Genomic DNA, 21,990 nt, shown 5'->3' with positions numbered 1-21,990 from the left:
TGTCCCCCTTAGCTGTGGAGAACTGTACCATTGCACACAACAAATTCAGCCCTTATACACTACCAAAATGTTTGTATGTGAAGGGGATCACCGGAAATACCCCTTATGGTGGCTTCAAATGAGATTCCCAGAAAAAGAGGCAAGATATCCTGCAAAGTTTTGTGGATGAATAGAAAATTAAATTACGAAGAAGGGAGAAGGAATATACAAGCCCAAGGGCCAAACCCAAAGCTAAAGGCTAGCTAGGGCGCAAAATGGAGAGAGGAAGGCCCCAGGAGACAACAATAAGCCTGTTCCTTGGGGTATCCTTTACATCAGAAAGGGGGAGGGAACCAACTTTAGAAGAAACATCAAAAAAGATGGCATTCCAAATCTTATCAAAAGAGCGGGAGTTGGAAGTCCATCTTCTAAGGTTACGTTCCATTCAAATGTGGGAGATGGCGGCACAAAAAGCAATCTTGCCGACCGAGTCACAAATTGACTTTCCTCCGAACGTCATATCAGTCCAAACCCATTCCCTACTAAAAGAAAGAGGGCTACGGCAGTTAGGCCAACAAGTCTGAAGAACACGGCTCCAGATGGAGGCGGAAAAAAGGCAAGAGAAGAACAGATGATCTGCATCTTCAATGCCATTCCAACAAAGACAGCAGCTGGGGGAGACCTGCATATGCCGATGGATGAGGAAAGCCTGAGTGGGGAGGCAGTTTGCTAGGGCACGCCAAGCGGTGAGGCTATGGTGGGGAATGTGCCCTTTAAACCAGACTACTTTGTGCCAAGGACAGGGGGTCCCTCTATGTCTAACCATGTCCCAAGCGGAGTAGGAACTGAAGCTACCAGAGGGGGAAGGGAGCCATAAGGTTGTGTCACCTCTACCTCGATGTCCAGGGGAGATAGGGGGGAGGGAGCTCCACAAATCTGCCAGGGGAGGGGGGGAGAGGGGGGGACCAGGAACCTCTGCTGATGATGGAGGCCACGAGGGCTAATCTTCCCAATCCGGAGGAGTAAATGTCGCGGGGACTGACAAGGGAAGAGAGAACACCTGCAGGGTGCCATTTGTCCAGCCAAAGAGAGGTAGACAAGCCATCAGCGATCCTACAAGTAATGGCCTCTCTGGCGATATGTCTCACTTGAAGAATTTTGCACCAAACCCAAGAGGAGTCTGCCACTGAGCTAACAGTCCAAATAGAGTCTCTACGGAGAGGCCCAGCATACACCCAAGAAGACCAAATGCTGGTTTTGTTGGAGAGGAGCTTCCAGATGAGCTTGATCGAACCTGCAATGTTAACATCTTTTATCCTTCGAATCCCAAGCCCTCCTTTCGATTTAGGAAGGCAAATAGAAGACCAGCTCTTGGGGTGAAGGAATCTGGCTGAGTCCACACCTTTCCAAAGGAAAGTACACATAATAGATTCCGCTGCCTTAATAATAGCCTTGGGGAGGCCAAAGACACCACTCCAATAAATGTAACAAGATTGGAGAACCGATCTGATAAGCTCAAGGCGACCTGCATAGGAGAAACGCTTGGCTTTCCAAAGTTGCAGCCTTTTGTGGAGAAGGTCTAAAATGGGGGAGCAGTGGTGGGCTGAGGCCTGAGAGATGAGCAGAGATAAGGGGAAGGCCAAGGTATCGAACGGGAAGGGTGCCAAGAGAAAAGCCAGTGAGGGAGGAGAGGGAAGCTTTGGTGGTTTCTGATACCCCAGCAAGGAAGATTTGGGACTTGAGGAGGTTGATACGAAGGCTGGAGAGGTCTTGGAAAAGGCGAAGGGAGGACATGATGGACTCAATGGAGAGAGGGTCGGCCTTAGAGAAGATCATGAGATCATCGGCGAAGGCAAGGTGGGTCAAGCTGGTAGGCTTATACTTGGGAATGGGGGAGATGAGATGGAAGTCAGTTTTGGATTGGATGCTACGAGAAAGCACCTCCAAGGAAAGGCAAAAAAGGAAGGGGGAGAGGGGGCAACCCTGGCGAATACCAACGGAGGACGAAAAGTACCCAGCGGGGCTGCCATTCAGAAGCACAGAGAAGCAGGGAGAGGAGATGCAGGAGTGGATCCAGTTAACAAAGATGGGGGGGGGGGGGGAAGGACATTTTGAGGAGGACATTGGTAATGAAATCCCAGCGAATGGAGTCAAAAGCCTTGCGGATGTCATTTTCAGAAGGGTAGACGGGGAGTGGGATTTGCGGTCAAAACCACGGACAATTTCCTGACAGAGGATAATATTGTCAGAGATACCTCGACCAGAGATGAAGGCAGACTGGTTGGAGCTAACGAGGGAGTCAATGACCAAATGGAGGCGGTTAGCAAGAACTTTAGCAATGAATTTGTAGAGGAGATTGTAAAGGGAGATGGGCCTGAAATCAGCCATGGAAGAGGCTCCAGGGGACTTGGGGATAAGGCAGAGAAAGGTGTGATTAATACTTCGGATCTGGTGAGGGTTGAAGAAGAAGCTCTTTATGGCCATGGTTAGCTCGACACCAATGATATCCCAGCAAGCAGAGAAGAATCCCATGCTGAACCCATCAGGGCTGGGAGCTTTGCTAGCCTTGTGGGAGCGAACAGCAAAGGCAATCTCCGAGTCAGAGGGAATGGAGCTAAGGGAATTGAGAAGATGAGGAGGGATAAATTTGTTAATGAGATCCTCTGGGAAGGGGGAATGGGTGGAATGGATGGTGGGAGGGGGGCAAAAGATACCATTGAAGTAGGCCACAGCTTCGGACTTGATGGCATCCATGGAGGAGAGAGTCGAGCCATCAGGGGAGATAAGAGAGAGGATGGAGTTGGAGTTGGAGCGGGCTTTGAGGGAGCGGTGGAAGAAGGCGGTGTTTGAGTCACCAAGTTCAAGCCATTTGATGCGGGATTTTTGTTTAAGGAAGCTTTCTTCTTGGGAGAGCGCAGAGGACAGCTCAGAAACAGCAAGGGTCTCTTCCTCCGCGAGGGAGGAATTGAAAGGTCAGAAAGAGATATCCTACAAAGTTACTTTTAACAATTCTACAAGATCCAATATTATGGATCCCAATAACACAGGACCCATAGGATCCATGTTGCTCAGATAAACAGATACTTTAGAAAAATTATAGAAGCTTTTCAAAGTTGCAGCCTCTACATCATTGGAATCCACAAGAATATCAAACCACAGGTAGCCTTGGATATCTTCCATGCAGATATTAAGGTTAAAAAACTCATAAACAACCAGATCCATTTACCGAGAAAATAGCAAAACATATATATACCTCGAGGGGCAAAAAAGTAACATGAACAAATAGAATTCTTCCTTAAAGTAATAGACCTCTGGGTCCAGAGGTTGACAAAACCACATTGGCAAGTAAAGCATATCACCACACGATCATCAAATATATGATTTCGATGGAACATATTTAAAATACAACCACAATGTTCAAGTTCCACTTCAATCAATAAGAAACACCTTTCTATGCATAAATGCCAAATGATAAAATAATCAATGACAAAGCATCTAAAAAGCATTCACGTAACCAATAGGATCAATCATATTAACCTCATAAGAGAGGGACTCAGCACCAGTTAAGTACGGCAACTGCCCAAGGAAGAAATATTCTCTGTTGTTGCAAGAATTTGGACCATACTTGGCACACCATAAAGGTTTCTGCAAATATCTCAAGCAGAAGGGCTTTCATGAACATTAGTTCTTGCATAAAAAATATAAAGAAGAACAAATCCAACAGAAAACCTCAGCTATCCTTCAACTTTCCCACCATGCCAGTAGTACCAATACAGATAACAAAAAGCAGTAACAGATGGTAGTGCCATAAACATAGGACTGGTAGAAGAGCACTGAGGCAATGCCTCATGTCTCTGATGATCATGACCCAACCATAAATGGTCCCTCCCCCCCTCTTAAGGTATACCTCTTCCAGAAAGTGAGCAGAGAACTATCAGCCACCCATCTTTGGAGAAAACGTTGTGGGATTCAACGGGGATGGTAGCTCTTCACCACCCCATTCTCCTTTACTTCTATGAAGCTTCAGCTCTGAGTGGTTGGTACAGCCCTCTCACACATTTCAATTAACATAGTTTCTGTTGCTGATCAAAATTCAAAGATCTATAGCCAGTTTTACGGATGTACTTTGTTCTCTCCCCCCCCCCTCCCACCCTCCCACCCTCCCTTTTTTTTTGTTACCATAGTTGTCACAGCGTCTAGGCAACCCAAGGCATTGGAGGGGGCCTGGACATCAAGGCAACACCAAGAAAGTGACAAGGCGTCACCTAGGCACCCAAGGCGATCGTCCAGCAAGGGATGCCTGGACGCCTTGACAACGATTGTTGTTAAATGTCGGACATTAGACAATCAGGCTAAGCACTGGAATAGTTAAGCATCTGGATTCACCCCCATCCTCTGCTGAGCCTCAAACTTCCTTACTTTAGACACATGTCCCAAAAAGGGTGCTTTAGTGCTCCAGACTGTTATATGGGTCCAGGAACTCAGGACCAAGATGTTTCCATTAGAGATACGGCTAATCAAAACCCACTGACCTCTAAGAAATTCAGCACTATCAGGGCAAAAAGATTAAGAGACCAGAGGAAATCAAATTGAATATAGATGAAGTAGAACTTTGCTGCACGTTCAAATCTTGATTCATCAAGAACTTCCTCAGGTATACCAATACCATCTTCTGCCTGAAAGGTGAACTTTCAAAATCAATCAAGAATCGAACAACAATCGACCAAAACTAACTGCAAATACTAATTGATCATGACTTGATAACTTTTCCTAATGAAATTTCCTCGGACATTAATTAAAGGAAATTGGCAGCAGTACAATAAGAAATTAGAGAATTTCAGAAGTTTGTCAATTGACTATCGTATCCATTGAGTAGAACTAACATAGAATCTCCAGGGTTGAGCAAACCAAAATTCACATCCATTTCCAGCAAAATAAACAAAAACAAACTCCATAAAATTTTTACAATTAGTCAACAAAGTGTAGAGTCTCCAGAAAATCAAGCATGGATGTCCATAAAATTCACGTCCAAAAGAGAAAAAGATAAACACTCATCCTTGTTATGGCACAGAAACACAGACACTCAAAGCATATCAAAGGATTTCATATAGTATTCATCAGGGGGTGAAGAATCCTTTTATAGTATGTAAATACTAAACATTGTGTCAAATTCTTAGTCCATGACCACTGGATTCCAAAATCAGCATAACTGGAAGACTAAAAAGAAATAGCCATTTCTAGAGGGCAGAGTTAGTAGAATATGATATTCCTTAACTGCACCCAAAACGGATGGACATGAACTAATAAAAATGACTAGGTCCCACTGAGCAACCTGGAAGGAATGACACTTCCAAGAATACATTGCATACTTTTAACACACTGAAGCTCCCATGTCCTCACGCTTTGCCAATAAATTTACACAAGATAGATATTGTGCTTAATAAACTGAAGCTTCAATCTCTTGATAGCAGCCCAGGCTTTCTATAGCTCAGCTTTGTCAATAAAGAAAGTGGCACCTCTCCTCAAAGACAGAAATGTTCCATTTAGAAAAGTTAGAGAAGTTTATGCTGAGAAAGTGGTCTGAGAGAGAGAAAGAGAGATATCTAGACACTATTACAAGCCAGGTATTTCAGGTATTTTTGCTTGTCGAGCCCACTTCGGGTACTCTTTAGAGTTGATGTTTATATCATTAAGGTTTAATAGGTAGTACATCTGTACACGAGGTATAGGGGCTTTGTATTAGGTTTAATAGGTTAGGAATTATATCAATCAAAGTTGTTTTTGTGTAACAGTGGCAATATGGTAATTAGTTGTTAGTTGTTACTACGTACATGGGCTGTGGGCCTTTTGGGGTTTTATCGGTTTTTTTATATTATGGAATTCTAGTGCGTTTAAGAGAATTACATTGTTGTTTCTAGAGTCTCTCTAGAAGTGTTTTGGGTATTTGAAATTTAGCATTCAACTTTTAAAGGCCTACACCACCTACCCAAATCAAATGAAAGAAAATAAGTTCTCTCTCAAAGCTTAGAGCTAGTACCACGTTAACAGCAACCCCCCCCCCCCTCTTTGAAGCTTATTCTTTCTTCTTTGTGCACCTACTATAGCAGATTCTTCAACCTCCAAAACAGCCATCTTTTCCACCATTAATCTCTATTGAACCTTCACCGGAACACTGTCCTAGCCTCCCAGCCTTCCATTCACCACCATTACCTCTTGTTGTAATTTGGGTATAAGGGTAGTTATGTCCATAGGGAAATTTTTGTACTTGTACTCTCTCATATTAGGGTTTTATTAATTATAAATAAACGCGTGCCTATGTCATTCTGATAAACGAATTATCCCATCAACCTACATGATATCAGAGAGAGTATCCACCTTGGGATCCAAACCCTAGCTACCGCCATGAAACAAGAACTTGCTGAGATCTCTGCGAGATCTCGCTAATAACTCGCTATTTTGGAAAGCCGAGACGAGATACAAGGCGGGAGAAGAGAATTACATTATCTCAGCTGAGATCTCGGTTCACTTAAACAAAACCCAATATAAATAGGATCCTCTCTCGACCGAGACCAGATCGAGATCTCGCTAGTCTCAGCTAACACCTCCAAAAAACCCTCCTTCCATGGTTTCGAGCCAATTTTTGACGGAAAATTCGTTGGATTACGCGGAGAAGCTTCATCAAACATCGAATTTGAAAGATCTACAACAAATCTAAAGAAGTTTGGAGGATTTCAAGGTACCATTTTTCCCCAAATCTCTTTTTTTCCAAAAAATATGTTCAAATCTTCGTGGTTGGTGTCAATTTAATATATGTTACACAACTTTGGTCGATCTGTGACTTCATGGAGTCCAATTTATTTCTGTTATTAATTTTTTTTATTTTCTAGAAAAAAAATTGAATTTGTTGCAAAAATAATTGAAAAAAAAGGGTCAATAGTGATTGCATGGAAATGATTTTTATGTATGTTGGACACCATTGAATGCTCTACAGCCTCACAAAGTAACTTTCTTTTTCACCCATAGATTATATTATTTTATTTCTCAGAATTTATAAAATTTTCAAAAAATATCAAATATTAATGAAAAATACCTGTTTTTGTTGGAAAATTATTTACAACATATGTACAATATGTCAAAATTAAAATGGTGTCAAATGCATCATTCCATTATAATGTTTTATACTTTTAAGGTATAATAATTATTTTTAATAGAAATTCTAAATTTTATTTTAAATTAAGAAATAAGGGAAAAGGAACGCTAACCGGTGTTGTGTGTGGGTGTGTACCTGCACCCAGACATAGCCGGGCGCAAAAAGACCGTTGCACCTCTGGACCTTTTCACCTTTCCAGGGGTGCAGCGGTCTTTTCGCACTGGGCTGTGTTCAGGCGCAGGTACACGCCCACACACAGCACAGGTTACGTTCTTTCTCCCAAGAAATAAATACTAGAGTTAGAGGATAAATATGATTTAGCCATTTGATTGTTTTAGTAGCTTGACATTACTTTAAGTCTTTAATACATTACTTTTTAATGTAACAGTGTAAAAAGTAACACAATGGCTGACCGTGGTGGGGTAGCATGGCAACATGGAAACCCAATGTCGGCAGATAAAAAGAAATCCAAGTGTCGATATTGTGGGAAGTTGCTTAATTTTGGAGGGGCCACTAGATTGAAGCAACATTTGGCTGGTGGGTATAAGGATGTGGCCAAATGCACACAAATTCCTTATGAGGTACAGCAAGCCATATCAAGGCACTTAAGAAGAGGAAGATTAAAGAAGGTTGAAAGGGAACGGCAACAGCGAGAGTTTGATGAGGCAGTGTTAAGAGTAGCAGTAGAGGTCGATGCAGATGACTCTAATAGTGATAATAGGCCTCATGGGGATTTCCGGTCAGAGGCTGAGTGGAGACAATACTAGCAAACTTTGGCAGCTAGTCGACAATCTTTCCATTTTGAAAATATAAGGTCATATGAGCAGGCTAGAGAACCTTGTGGATCTAGCTCAGCTGCAATAGAACCAGTGCAAGGAAGTGAGAGGAGGAAAAAGCATAGACATGGAGAGGGGGAGATTCCTCCTCCTTTTAGGAGAGCACAGAGTGTGAGGGAACCCTCGCGGCCCCCACCCAAACCACGAGCACCTTCCCCAGTTCCCGTTCTTCAGCAGGATCCCACCATATATAGGCAACAAGATGCATATCAGCCAACCATCCCACAAATGTTTGGTAATAAACAAGTTGCAGCACAGGGTACCTTTAGCAAGTTTGTAATCTATAATAGCATCCCACCTAATGCAACTCAGGGAACATTCTATCATGCATTCCTCGACGCTGCAGGAAGGGCTGGCCTAGTAATGAAGGGGCCCACACCATACGAAGTGATGAATGTCTACTTGCCAAAGGAGGAGGACTTGGAAGACTATATTGATACATTAAAGCCAAGGTAGGAGATATATGGAGTTACCTTTATGGCTGATGGTTGCACTGGACCTACTAGACAGTCCATCATCAACTTCATGGTCAGCTGTAATGGTAAGACAATCTTCTTGAAGTCTTTGGAAGCATCAAAGGACATAAAGGATGCTACATTTTGTACAAGGAACTGAAGAAAGTTGTGGAGGAGGTAGGGCCAAAGAACATTATCCAAATTACGACAGATAACGGTTCTAACTTCAAAAAGGCTAGAGAAAAGTTGATGAATAAGAAAAGCAAGAGGATCCACCTCTTTTGGACACTATGTGTTGCGCATTCCATTGACCTAATGCTGAAGGACATGGGGAAGAAAACTGTGGTAGCAAGTGTGATCAGGAGGGCAAGACAAGTGATCACTTTTGTATATAACCATGGTAATTCATTACAAATGTTGAGGGAGAAATGCAATAGTGATTTGGTGAGGCCTGGTCTAACTCGATTTGCCACCAACTACATTGCATTGAAGATCTTTCCGACCAAGGTTGTCGGTTTGAGGTCTACGTTTGCCAGTGAACAGTGGTTTGGTTAGACAGGGTCAAATACGGACAAAGGGAGGACAGAACAAAAGACCATCGCAAGTGACCAATTCTGGCGTGACTTGAATAAAGCGGTTGCTATATTAGAGCTAGTGGTAAGGGCATTAAGGATGGTAGATACAGAGAAAAAGCCTACCTTGGACCACATTTATGTTGCCCTTCAGAAGATGAAGGAATTTGTAAGAACTGTGATACCCCGAAGTTCGGAGGCATACATTAGGGTCATTGTTAATCGATGGGAGAAGCACTAGAGTCATCTAATGCCTAAAGCTGGTGAGTTCAACATACTTTACACTTTACAGTCATATTTACATTTACATTTACAAAAGCATTAACAAGTTATATATGTCATTACCAGCATACTATCTCTCAAATATCAATACCAAAAAATCTTGGACTTGAATCAGAACTACCAGTAGCACTTGAAAATGTCATTGAGAAGTTGGAGCCAACTGCAACAATACAGACTGATGCAAATAATAAGGTGAGAGTGTAAGACTTGGTAGTAAGCAAAGGAATATATTTAGTAGTTACTTTATTGTACTGTGTACTAATTATTAAATAGTAAATACAAATTCAAGGCATATTTGAACATTGAAACCAAAACAGATCCAATAATTCAGAGATGCTTCCATGAGTTTCAGTCGAAAAGCTGTAGTGGAAGGTAGACAAAAGTCAGACCCAAGTAGGTCCACTACTGCCTACTGGCATTACATTTATAAATTCTAATTTTTTTCATATACCTATATATATTCCTAATAATATATTTGTAATACAGCCGACTGGTAAGTGCAATATAGCTCAAGTGCACCTAACTTGAGAAAAATAGCAAGCTCTCACAGACTTGTTCATCCTCCGGATTCGAGCGCAACTAGAGTATATTTTCATTGATACACACCAAGAGGCGGAACCGATTGGGACACAAATGACTAGAGCAGTTGGTGTATGTGCACTATAATAAGAGACTAAGGATGAAGCACATACGTGAAAAAATGGAAGAGAATTATAAAGAACCGAACCAGACATTTTCCAAGAGGACTCAGATGAGGAAGAGGATCCCCTTTACCAGTTGGTGAGGGATCGAGGTGAACCAGAAATGGATCAGACCGGGGGTAAGCCCGACCCCACCATAGCTAGTTCGATGGGTACTAATGTGGATGTGATGTAGATCAAAGCACGAAGAAGAAAATAACAAAAATAAAATTCAGGAGAAGTTACTGTTCGCGTGGCACTATTCACGTGAATAGTGCTGTGGGCCCGCCTTGACAGCTGGCTTAGAGGAGGATTGCTGAGATTCTTTTCACTCTTCTAATTTGATTAGTTTCTATTTTCAAATTTAGAAAGAATATTTCATTGCAATACCCTTTATATATTCTTATCTTTATTGGTACGTCAGGTAGGCAGCCAGCACTATATTCTGCCAAGCCAATCCCCTTTTGCATGGATCCTATTATTTGTTTTAATTATTTATATATTTTTTATTATCCCTTACATTTCCGTATATCATGTCATTTAATACTAATCTTGTGTGTAAGCGTAGGATTAGATTTGCATCTTGGAACATCGGATCATTGACGGGTAAGAGTTTGGAGCTGATAGATGTTATGCGGAGAAGAAGGATTAATGTTGCATGTATTCAAAAAACAAGATCAAAGAGTCACAAAGCCAAGGCGTCAAATGACTTCAAACTATGGTACTTGGGAGACGAAAGCGGGAGAGATGGAGGGGGCATAGTTGTGGACAAAGACCTTAAGAACGAAGTAGTGGACATTAAAAGATTTGGAGATAGGATCCTATCTATCAAACTGGTGCTAGACAATGAGGTTATCAACATAGTTAGCGCGTACACGTCGCAGGCATGATTAGATGAGAGTGTTAAATTACAATTCTGGGAACACATGGATGGTTTGATGCAAGGTTTTGGTCAGGGAGAGAAAATTATTATTGGAGGTGACCTTAACAGACATGTGGGCAGAGATCATAAAGGCTATGAAGAGGTTCACGGAGGATATGGAGTTGGGGAGAGGAATGAAGAGGGGATATCAGTGTTAGACTTTGCGAAAGCGTTTGACCTGTGCATTGCAAATACCTTTTTTAAGAAGAGAGATGAACATTTAATTACCTCCAAGAGTGGGCAACATGCAAGTTAAATAGATTTCTTCCTAACCAGAAGGTATGACAGACTTTTATGCAAGGATTGTAAGGTTATACCAGGAGAGAGCTTAACCACCCAACATAGATTGGTGGTCTAGGATATGTACCTTGGTACGAGGCAACGTAAGAAGGTGAAACAGGTTTGTCCTAAGATAAGATGGGGCCGACTACAAGGAGCTCTCCTAGAATCATGTACCGATAAAATGGCCCTACGAGGAAGTGGGATTTTGAGGGAGATACCAATGAGATGTGGACTAATATGATGACTTGTAATCTTGTATCAAGAAGGTTGCTAAGGAAGTCCTTGGGATTTCAAAGGGTATGCGTCTGGGCCCTAGAGAGACTTAGTGGTGGGATGACAAGGTCCAAGCAGCCATTAAGACTAATAAAGATCGTTTTAAGACCTGGCAAAGGACTAACAAGGCAGAGGATAAAGTGAGCTATTATGCAGCCAGAAATGAAGCTCGGAAGATTATGGGGAAAGCAAGAGCGAAGAAATATGATGAACTTTATGAAAAACTTAATACAAAGGACGGGGAAAATGCAATCCATCAGATAGCTAAAATAAGAGAAAGGAAGAGCAAAGATTTGGACCATGTTAGATGCATTAAGAATGAGGATGGTAGAGTACTAATACGGGATGCAGACATTATGGAGAGATGGGGTGAATATTTTTAAAATCTACTAAATGGAGCTACCTTGACTGATGGGGTGGATTCGGAAGTGGAAACGAATAGTCTTGAAGCCAACACACGTCATGGACAGCTACAACAAGTTGGTGAGGCCGAAGTTAAAGAGGCCCTATGAAAGATGAACGTAGGCAAAACACCAAGACCGCATGAGATCCCAATTGAAGTATGGAACAGCTTAGGAGGACAAGGGGTATCTTGGCTAACCAAGCTATTTAACAAGATTTTGAGTACAAAGAAAATGCCAGATCATTGGAGGAGAAACATTGTAGTCCCAATTTATAAGAACAAAGGTGATATCCAAAACTGTAATAACTACAGAGGCATTAAACTAATGAGTCATACCATGAAACTTTGGGAGAAAATCATTGAAGCTCACCTAAGAAGAGAAACGTATATATCGGAAAACAAATTTAATTTTATGCCAAGGAGATCCACGACAGAAGCTATTTACCTTCTTAGGAGGCTTATGGAAATCTTTAGAGCTTACAAAAAGAATCTCTATATGGTCTTTATCGACCTAGAAAAGGCCTATGATAAAGTTCCTAGAGATCTCATTTGGCATGTCCTAGGAAAGAGAAAGAGCTCAAGTAACTATGTGGATATAATTAAGGACATGTATGAGGGCGTGGTGCCAAGTGTCAAAACTGCAGAGGGACAAAGTAGTGAATTCCCAATTACAATTAGGTTACACCAAGGATCAACTCTAAGCCCCTATTTGTTTGCACTCATCATGGATTATTTAACCAGGCATATTCAAGATGAGGTCCCTTGGTGCATGCTATCCGCTGATGATATTGTTTTGATAGATGAGACAGTAAAAGGGATTAATGCGAAGCTGGAGTTATGGAGATCAAACTTGGAATCAAGAGGTTTTAAGTTAAGCAAAACAAAGACAGAATATATGATGTGTAACTTCAGTTAAACAAGGAGAGGTGATGAAGTGGTGAAACTTGAGGAGCGAGAGCTACCACAAAGTGAATATTTTAGATACCTAGGGTCAACCATTAATAAAGAGGGTGATATAGAGGATAATGTTTCCCACAGAATTAAAGTAGGATGGATGAAGTGGAGAGGAGCATCAGGAGTTTTATGTGACAAACGCATGCCTGTTAAGCTTAAGGGAAAATTCTACAGGACAGTAATAAGACCAACGATGACATATGGAGCGGAATGTTGAGCAGTTAAGAAGAGTAATATAGATAAGATGAGGATATTGAGGAGGACGTGCGGCAAGACCAAGAGAGATAGGGTAAAGAATGTTTGTATTAGAACCGAAGTAGGAGTTGCATCCATACAGGACAAGCTTCGTGAGAGCTGCTTGAGGTGGTTTGGTCATGTCCAAAGGAGACCCATGGATGCATCAGTAAGAAAGAGTGACCAGACTCAATTTGAAGGAGCTAATAGAGGTAGGGGCAGGCCTAAAATGACTATTGGAAAAGTAATATGAAAGGATATGCATATGGTAGGGCTCGATCCTAGTATGACCATGGATAGAGTTGTTTAGAGGACAAGGACCCATGTAGTCGATCCCTCGTAGAGGGATGTTCTTGGGATGCTGCTTTGACTATTGCGTAGACTTTTTCCTTTAGTAATTTTTTTTTTTTTAACCCCTTTGTACCTTTTTATTTCCTTCTCCTGCTCTTATTTCTATTATTGTCATGATCTTTTCAGATCCATGTAGTCAACCCCATTTAGTTGGGATAAGGTTATGATTGTTGTTGTTGTTGTTGTTGTTGTTGTATTTCATTGCAATAGTCTTATGTAGTCTCTAATTTCAGATTTAGAAAGTACGCTTAGCTTTTATTTAGAAGATCCAATTTAGTTTCTAAATATTAGTTTCTAATTATGTTAAGTTTCTATTTCTTTTGTTACTTGAGGAGCAAGTTACTGCTGCCTATTTATATGTAAGGCTTTTAGAAGCCAAAAGGGGACGATTTGAATAGTTGAATGAAAACAAATTGCATTGAAGCAAAAGATTCTCTTGTCCAATGGTTGTGACATGAAGGCTGGGAGACCAGGCTAAGAGAGCCAAAATCCTAGGGCTAATAGGAGCCTGGCTGTGAGAGCCGAATCCTCCAAACCCTTCTTATCCTTTTTTATGTTTCTTCATATGTAACAAAAAAGTAGCAATTAAAAAAAAAAGAGTTGTAGTTTTTTTAAATTTGTCCTTTTCATTGTATCGATCCTGCTGTAATCGATCTACCGTTGGTTTCCCTAGTTCGAGGTCGACTTTGCATTATGATGACTATATGGAGGAAGAGGGACGTGTACATTCAAAGTCGTCTCAACCTTTTGAGAATCCGGCTGGCCAGGTTGATGAGGAACACAGCCAGGCTGGCCAGGCTGCAACCTATCTCATTAATCGGTTGCCTTCCCGTGTTCTTGACTCCCGCAGTCCGGCTGAAGTTTTACATGGGTGTTCCACCTTTGTGGTTCCTCCCAAAGTGTTTGGTTGTATGTGCTATGCCAGAGAAACGAAATCTCATGGCAAACTTGAACCTCGAGGGTTGCGGTGTATTTTTTTGGGCTACTCTCCAACCCAAAAAGGTTATAAGTGTTACCATCCCCCTTCCCGTCGTACTCTGGTCAGTATGGATGTCGTTTTTCATGAAAGTCTTTCCTATTATCCATCCCCACATCTTTAGGAGGGAGAGTTCTAGTTCTAGTGAAGATGTGTTTGTGTTTCCTCCCCTTAAAGTTCCTCCTTCTCCATCTCCTATTGCTGCTGTCCCATCTCCCTTGGCTGTTGCCCCTTCTTCCGAAGGGATTCCTTTACAGGGGGAGCTTGTAGGAAATAATGGTGGTGATGTTCCTAGTCAAGGGGAGTTGACTCCAGTCCAAAGAACCATCAGTGATTTTCATAAGAGAATTGACAACTCTAATACCATCACCTACAAAAAGAGATGCTCCAACAGAGGGCAGCATCAATCCACTGTGGCACCAATACCTATCCAATTGCCGGCTCAGGATCCAGATCCTCCTCCTCCTGGTGAAACCTCTCCTTCCGACCTACCTATTGCTCATCGCAAAGGTACTAGGACTTGCACCCTGCATCCCATTTCTCGCTTTGTTTCTTATAGTTCTCTTTCTCCGTCTTTATGTGCATTTATGTCCTCTCTTTCTTCTGTTTCTATTCCTAAAAATTGGCAGGAAGCTCATACAAATGGAAAGTGGAAGGCAGCTATGTTGGAAGAAATGAGAGCTTCAAAAAAAAATAATACTTGGGATCTTGTAGCCCTTCCTCCAAGGAAAAAACCAGTGGGATGTAAGTAGGTGTTTGTGGTCAAACAAAAGGCTGATGGGACTGTGGATCGATATAAGGCACGTCTGGTTGCAAAAGGCTTCACTCAGACATATGGGATTGACTACCAAGAGATCTTTGCTCCTGTTGCAAAGTTGAATACAATTCGGGTTTTGCTATCTTGTGCAGTCAATCTTGGATGGGATCTACAACAGCTGGATATGAAGAATACCTTCTTAAATGGAGAACTTGATGAGGAAGTGTACATGGATATTCCACCAGGGTTTTCTAGTGACAATAATCAAGGTAAAGTGTGCAAATTGAAGCGAGCACTTTATCAGCTGAAGCAGTCACCTCGAGCATGGTTTGGTCAGTTTCACAAGGCCATGATTTCTGTGGGCTATAAATAGAGTAATGCTGATCACACTCTTTATAAAGAGGGCTGGTGAAAAACTCACTGTTATTATAGTCTATGTGGATGATATTATGGTTACTGGCAACGATGGTGATGAGATCAACCGGTTGAAGAAGTTGCTTGGGCAGGAGTTTGAGATTAAAGATCTAGGGAAGCTACGTTACTTTCTAGGGATTGAGGTTGCCAGGTCTTCTAAAGGCATCTTTCTCTCCCAAAGGAAGTATGTCCTAAACTTGTTGGCTGAAACTGGTTTGTTAGGATGTCACCCTTTAGATACTCCTATGGAGGCTACTGTCCGTCTCAAAGAAAAGGAGGGTGAACCTGTATAAAGACCGTTACTAAAGACTAGTGGGGAAGCTGATTTATCTCTCACACATACATCCAGACATTGCTGTTGCTGTGAGTCAGTTTATGCATGACCCCTATTATTCTCATATGGAGGTTGTTCTTCGGATTCTTCACTACTTGAAGTCAGCTCCTGGAAAAGGCATTCTTCTGTCTCCTCATGGTCACCTACGGGTAGAGGCATATACCGATGCTGACTGGGCTGGTTCTGCAAATCGAAAATCTATCTCTGGGTATTGTTCTTTTGTAGGGGGCAATCTTGTCACTTGGCATAGCAAGAAGCAGAATGTGGTGGCTCATTCGAGTGCTAAAGCAAAGTTCCGTGCTATGGCACAGGGCATTTGTGAGTTACTTTAGCTAAAAGGCTTGCTACAAGACCTTGGTGTTCTTGTTCATCTTCCTATGATGTTGTACTATGACAACAATGCTGCAATCAGCTAACACTCTTATTGAAGCTAATGGTCATCCCTTGAGCAAGGATGGTGAACCAGTTGATCGCAAACGATATCAGAGGTTAGTTGGCAGACTCATTTACCTTTCTCATACCTCAGCCCGACATTATCTATGTTGCGAGTCTGGTCAGCCAGTATATGCATGATCTTTACTCCACACACTTAGAAGTTGTGTTTCGCATCCTGCACTATTTGAAGTCTGCCCCGGGCAAAGGAGTATTGTTTTCTCCCCATGACCATCTTCGTGTTGAAGCCTTTACTGAAGTAGATTGTGCAGGTTCTCCTAATAACCGTTGGTTTCTAGGTGGCAATCTTGTTACCTAGCAAAACAAGAAGTAGGCTGTAGTTGCTTGATCCAGCACTGAAGCAGAATTCTATGCTAAGGCTCACAATATTTGTGAGTTGTTATGACTCTAGAGTCTTCTGCAAGACTTGGGTGTTTGTGTTCCATTGCCCATGAGGTTGTATTGCAACAGTAAATCAGCCATTACTATTGCTCACAATCCAGTTCAGCATGATTGTACGAAGCATGTGGAGATTGACCTTCACTTTATTAAGGAAAAATTAGATAATGGAATTATTAGTGTTCCTTTTGTCAAATCTGGGAACCAATTAGCTGATGTTTTTTCTAAGGGTTTAAGTAGTAAGTTGTTTCATCCAATTGTGTGCAAGTTAGGCATGCGTGATATATATGCACCAACTTGAGGGGGAGTATTGTAATTTGAGTGTAAGGGTAGCTATGTCCATAGGGATATTTTTGTACTTGTACTCTCTCATATTAGGGTTTTATTCATTATAAATAAAGGCTGGCCTCTCTGTCATTCTGACAAGCCTATTATCCCATCAACCAACACCTCTAAATGCTGACCCTAATTTAACACATAAACCTAATTTTCCCTTTGCACTTTACCATTTCCATAACCAAAACAGCAAGCTTTCTCTCTCCTAATACCAATAAATCCTATTGTTTTAGGTCAATTTGGGGGCTTGATTCACTCTATGAAGACTGTTAAAATTGTAGAACCCTGGTTCTGCATCACCAACATGTTCAACTTGTAAAATCCTTTTTTTTTAACTATTTTAGACCAAATATAAAGCTCAACCAGATGGCATAACCTCCTTACAGATTGGACCCTTTTGGTGGCCAAGAATAAAATAGAAGCAATGAGATGAATAGGAACTTTGTGCAGTCTTTGTAAGAGGTCAGCACATTGGTCGATTTTGAATTCCATTAACTTCATTCTAAATTCTAATGGCCAAGAGGTTAAAACAAAAATAGCTGATCAAAGAACAGAATCTAATGGCCAAGAGAGAGGAAACAAACTTTAAGCACTAAATGCTTTGAAAATTATTCCGAATGGGCAACCAATTAAACATATATGTTTCTCTTATGCATATTTCTAAAGGTGGATAGTCTAGATGACTCCTATATCTAGAGTAACGATCCAACATGGTTTTGGGGGGGGGTGTCTAGACAATGAAACTCCTTAAATAGTTACCCCAACCAAAACTCTTTTCAACAGTAAAAAGACACCAACAACATTTTCTGAATTGAATAGAATTTGAAAACCAAAATCAAACAAAACTCTTTCTGATGCCATATCTAATAAACTTATGGTTCTACACAACCTGTTCTTCGGTTCTAGGAATCTTCTTAAAACCTAGGACAGTTAGCATGGCTTGTCTCATAAGAGACCACTTTCCTGGCCAGAGATCAGTGAAAATCATTAAGGAGGCCCAACCATGAGACCCACCAGAAGTAAGCCTACTCTTCTCCTCTCAACTCCCGAAATCAGCAATGCTCATCTCTCGCACCAAATACCATCCAGTGATATTTAACTAAAGAATTAAAAAGTGTACAAGCAGTCCGCCATTGATTCGTAGAATCCAATAACTAACTATCATTAGCACCAAACTCCTAGAACTACCTTACCCTGTTGGATTCAGATTCCCAGTGAGCTCATCCATAATCAAAAATAAAATAAAATATTCAGTTATTCACAAGATCCTCAATAGAACACCAACTGCACAGCCAGAGAAGTGAGCTGACCAGATCAATAAGTGCAGCAGCTTTCTGATAAGGCGTTCCTTGAGTGATGGCATCTGATCTTCTCTGGTACACCTTCGTCCTCTTTCCAGGTTGTTGATTTCTACTACTCTCTCCATCCAGCAATGGCGTCTCCATCTTCCTTGCCTCTCCTTCTTCTAGTTCTCCAGGAATTTCTCGAGAACGCGTCATCTGTTGGTGAGTATAGTAAAATGTATCAGTAAAGACCAGTTAGGTTTGTAAAGAATTGCAGAGAATAATACAGAGTGTGTGTCGGTTTAGATTCAACTATTCAAGAAGCTTTCATAAAACGCTTAACTGAACAGCGCAAGTCCAAGCGTCTTACCGGTCGGTGATGGATGAAAACTTTTTGACTTAATTACGCAACGGGAACCTCAACTACTATATCCTCCGCTCGTTAAGGCGGTTTATATTTATTGGCCACCTTTTGAACAGCAAAATTGTTTTACTTTACCATTAAAGATACCGACATCATAAGGTATTTTGATCATTATGCCCCCATGGTTGTACCATGCACCGATCAGGTATCGGTAATCGACCAGGCACCTATTAGCATGGTTTGTAATCTCAGTATTGGTTGGATCGGATTGGGATCGCCCAAACTCGGGCAAATATGACACTCTTGCCTCTGTTTTTTTATAAAAATCAGATTTTTTTACATTTTTATCCCTGTCCATACAGCTGGATCGGATCAGTACCGGGATCGGTCTTGGCCGATCCCGATCCGATCCAATACCTCAAACCATGCCTATTAGTGTCAACCAATAATGATCTGGTCATTGATCGCCGTGGTGCATGGGGTATTTTGGTCTCAAGCTCGAGATCCCTCCTCTCCTATCGCCTGCAGCTAAGTCAAGTATTTTCTAGAATAAGTGTGGGTCTTTCGTGAATCCCTTTTAACCCTTATGGGTTTGTTGTCTTGGCCCTTTGTGGGTCTGTCCCCAATAAAATCCTTATGGATGGATCTCCCTAGTGAGCTAAATTATAGCAGTCCGAAAAAAATAGTAATAATAATGATATGGCCAATCCAAGTCGTATACTTAAAAACTACTAAATAAGTCATGAATAGGATGGGTTGATATGGAATAATCGTCTCTTCCACGCCAATAGCAAAGAACTAGATTTTTTATTTTTTTTTTGGCTAAGGTTCTCTATGTCGCAGCACAACCTGCGCCCCGGCATAGAAAACGTTTGGCCTTTTTTTTTTTGCAAAGAAGTAGATTTGATGGAGCAGAAAAATTCTATTTGTTTTTCACTCTCTTCTCAGTCCTCATTAAGCATATTGGTCATTTTCTTTATCTTCATGAAATGTAAGAGTGTCTAATTAATACCATTAATGATGGATTTAGAACTTGATACCTTCGTTTAATTATTCTCAAAGTCTTGCAAGGATCAAATTTCTATCCACCACTTGATGCTAGATTTTATTATTTTTCCAAAAATACCCTATGCGCATTTTAACTCACCTCCCTGAATGGATTCTCATTGACCGTGGACTAAGGGAAATTCGTTCGATATTTCAATTAGGTTAAATATGTCATTTGATATAAGAACTGCATTAAATGTCATATTAAATGACTTTCAATTTTTTAAAATCTTTTTTTATTCCTACATTAAATAATTTTAGGGAATAAAATAAAAGGCAAAAAAATAAGATTAAAAATCTATTGACATCTTCGGGCTTAGGAGATGTCAAATGTTAATAACACAATCCCTTACTAAATATATGCAAAGATCGTCGTCAGACTGCATAGTTTCTCTGCATAAGTGTGGGGGCCAATGATAAATAGAGGCATCAATGGGATACAAATTTTTATTTTAAGGGGTAAGAGCATCATTTTTGCATGGTCCTATATCTGGATGTCAATATATATAGATGTAGGAGGCCTAACAGGAATTTTTCCCTTGAATATATGGATTTTTTATTTATTTGGTAAACCTTGGATATATCATATGAGGTTTCACTACTCTCACTATTTGTTTATATCTGAAATGCGAATATAAGTAGAAGCATATAGATCTTTCTCTTATCATTAAAAATTAAATCTTATCCCATTAGCTTATTCAAAGTAGAAAGTCCAGACATGCATTAACTTATCCTAAATAAATGATTCTAATCTTTCCACGCGATTCTCTTTATATTTTAATCTCCATTTCCATATTTAGAAAGTAGAACCCGACTCAAAGATGATGGTGACCACAAGATATATATTCTTTTGCTTTTTTTTTTCTTTTGTTTATTCAAGTTAGCCCCCAATAATATCCATCCAACCAAACACATTCAATTTGAAAAAGACTTTTTAATTGAGTTTGACTTGGAATTTGAACTGTCATATTCCACCATATAGTTTAGAAATTAATTTGTATTTTCGAGTTGGTCCAACTAGAAAACATATCTCGTCGGCAAGCTAACTACAGCCACATGACAAGTTGTTTTAGATTCTAACTAAAATATATCTAAGACTGAAATTTGGTGAACATGCTCACAAGTCAATTTTTAGTTTAGACAATGATGGAATCTCCTATGCCAACCCAATGGACGTGTCACAGTTTGTATATCAAATATCTATGTGATCAAGGAGGAGAGAGAATTGATAGTGGCGTACTCTGTATGTCTTATACATCTGTTTTCTCAAAATAAATTTTATCAGCTCTGCGGCCTCCTCAGAGAGTTTTGTTGTACAATTGTTGGGATCCTACCATGGTTGGCGTTATGGTGGATGCAATTACCAATTCCATACATCTCTTCAACCCTTTCACTTGAGATGTAAATTGGTCCGATTATGGATAATTGATCTGGTTCCTAATTAGTTTCGGTCTTAAGGGGTTAAGATCTTTATCCAATCAGTTCCAAAATTGCAATCCATATAATCGTTTATTAATGAGTGGAACAGTTCTTGTTCTTGATCGGTTCTATGCAATATTATGGTGTTCAAAATAGTTGGAAACCCAAATTTTCTGACTCGACTTGTCTTTCAGAAAATCCTGATGACTAGGCCTTGTCAAACCTGGTCAAGGTGAGTCACATGTTTTAATTTTTGAATGCAATATATATAAATTAGTAAAAAACAGAAATTTATAGAAAAGAATGGAAAACCCAGGGAAAAATAAAAGGGAATCACGTATCAATGCATGCATTTTGAATTTATACTATTGAACAAGACAAGAGAGTAGAGGAGTTGATGGTTTCTGACTGTATCAATGCATTTTGAACAAGAGAAGTGAATCAGATTCATGGCGTTTTAAAAAATGATTAAACTCGCCGAGTTCGTCATGACTCGGGTAACAATACCGAGTCTTATTTGACTCAAACGATTTATGATCCAGTCTGGTCATATTTTACCCTGACCTAGTCTATGTGACTCTTGACCAGATTTTCCAAAATTTTAACTCGACTCGAACAACTCACCCCAATCAAAACCTGGTTTTCCAACTATAGTTCAAAGTTCCAAAAATTTTATCTAAGCATACAAATAACCAATATCCATATCCATCCATAAAAAAATATATATGAATCAAAACAATTAAAAGGACTCTCCATTATTAAACATTACCAATAAATCTCTCAAATTTCCAACATCCAAATGTATATTCATACCAATATGTACCGACCAATATGATATGCACTGATGCATAAAAAC

The 21,990-nt window shown here is 40.5% G+C and overlaps 1 protein-coding gene across 1 annotated transcript in view; it reads right to left on the bottom strand.

The window, feature by feature from the left end:
* The window catches only part of LOC122640182 (two pore calcium channel protein 1B), a 177,460-nt gene extending 158,935 nt beyond the window's left edge, over positions 1 to 18,525 (bottom strand). Inside the window, exons 1-3 of the mRNA XM_043833336.1 lie at positions 18,332 to 18,525; positions 4,512 to 4,655; positions 3,517 to 3,624 (exon numbers count right to left, since the gene is read on the bottom strand). Coding sequence (XP_043689271.1) covers positions 3,517 to 3,624; positions 4,512 to 4,655; positions 18,332 to 18,520 — 441 coding nt within the window. The 5' untranslated portion in view covers positions 18,521 to 18,525. The remainder of the gene's footprint in view (positions 1 to 3,516; positions 3,625 to 4,511; positions 4,656 to 18,331) is intronic.
* Between the last annotated feature and the right edge of the window lie 3,465 nt (positions 18,526 to 21,990).

This window comes from Telopea speciosissima, chromosome 9 (genome assembly GCF_018873765.1).
Source record: "Telopea speciosissima isolate NSW1024214 ecotype Mountain lineage chromosome 9, Tspe_v1, whole genome shotgun sequence".
NCBI lineage: Eukaryota > Viridiplantae > Streptophyta > Magnoliopsida > Proteales > Proteaceae > Telopea > Telopea speciosissima.
This window is presented reverse-complemented; position numbering and strand designations above follow the sequence as displayed.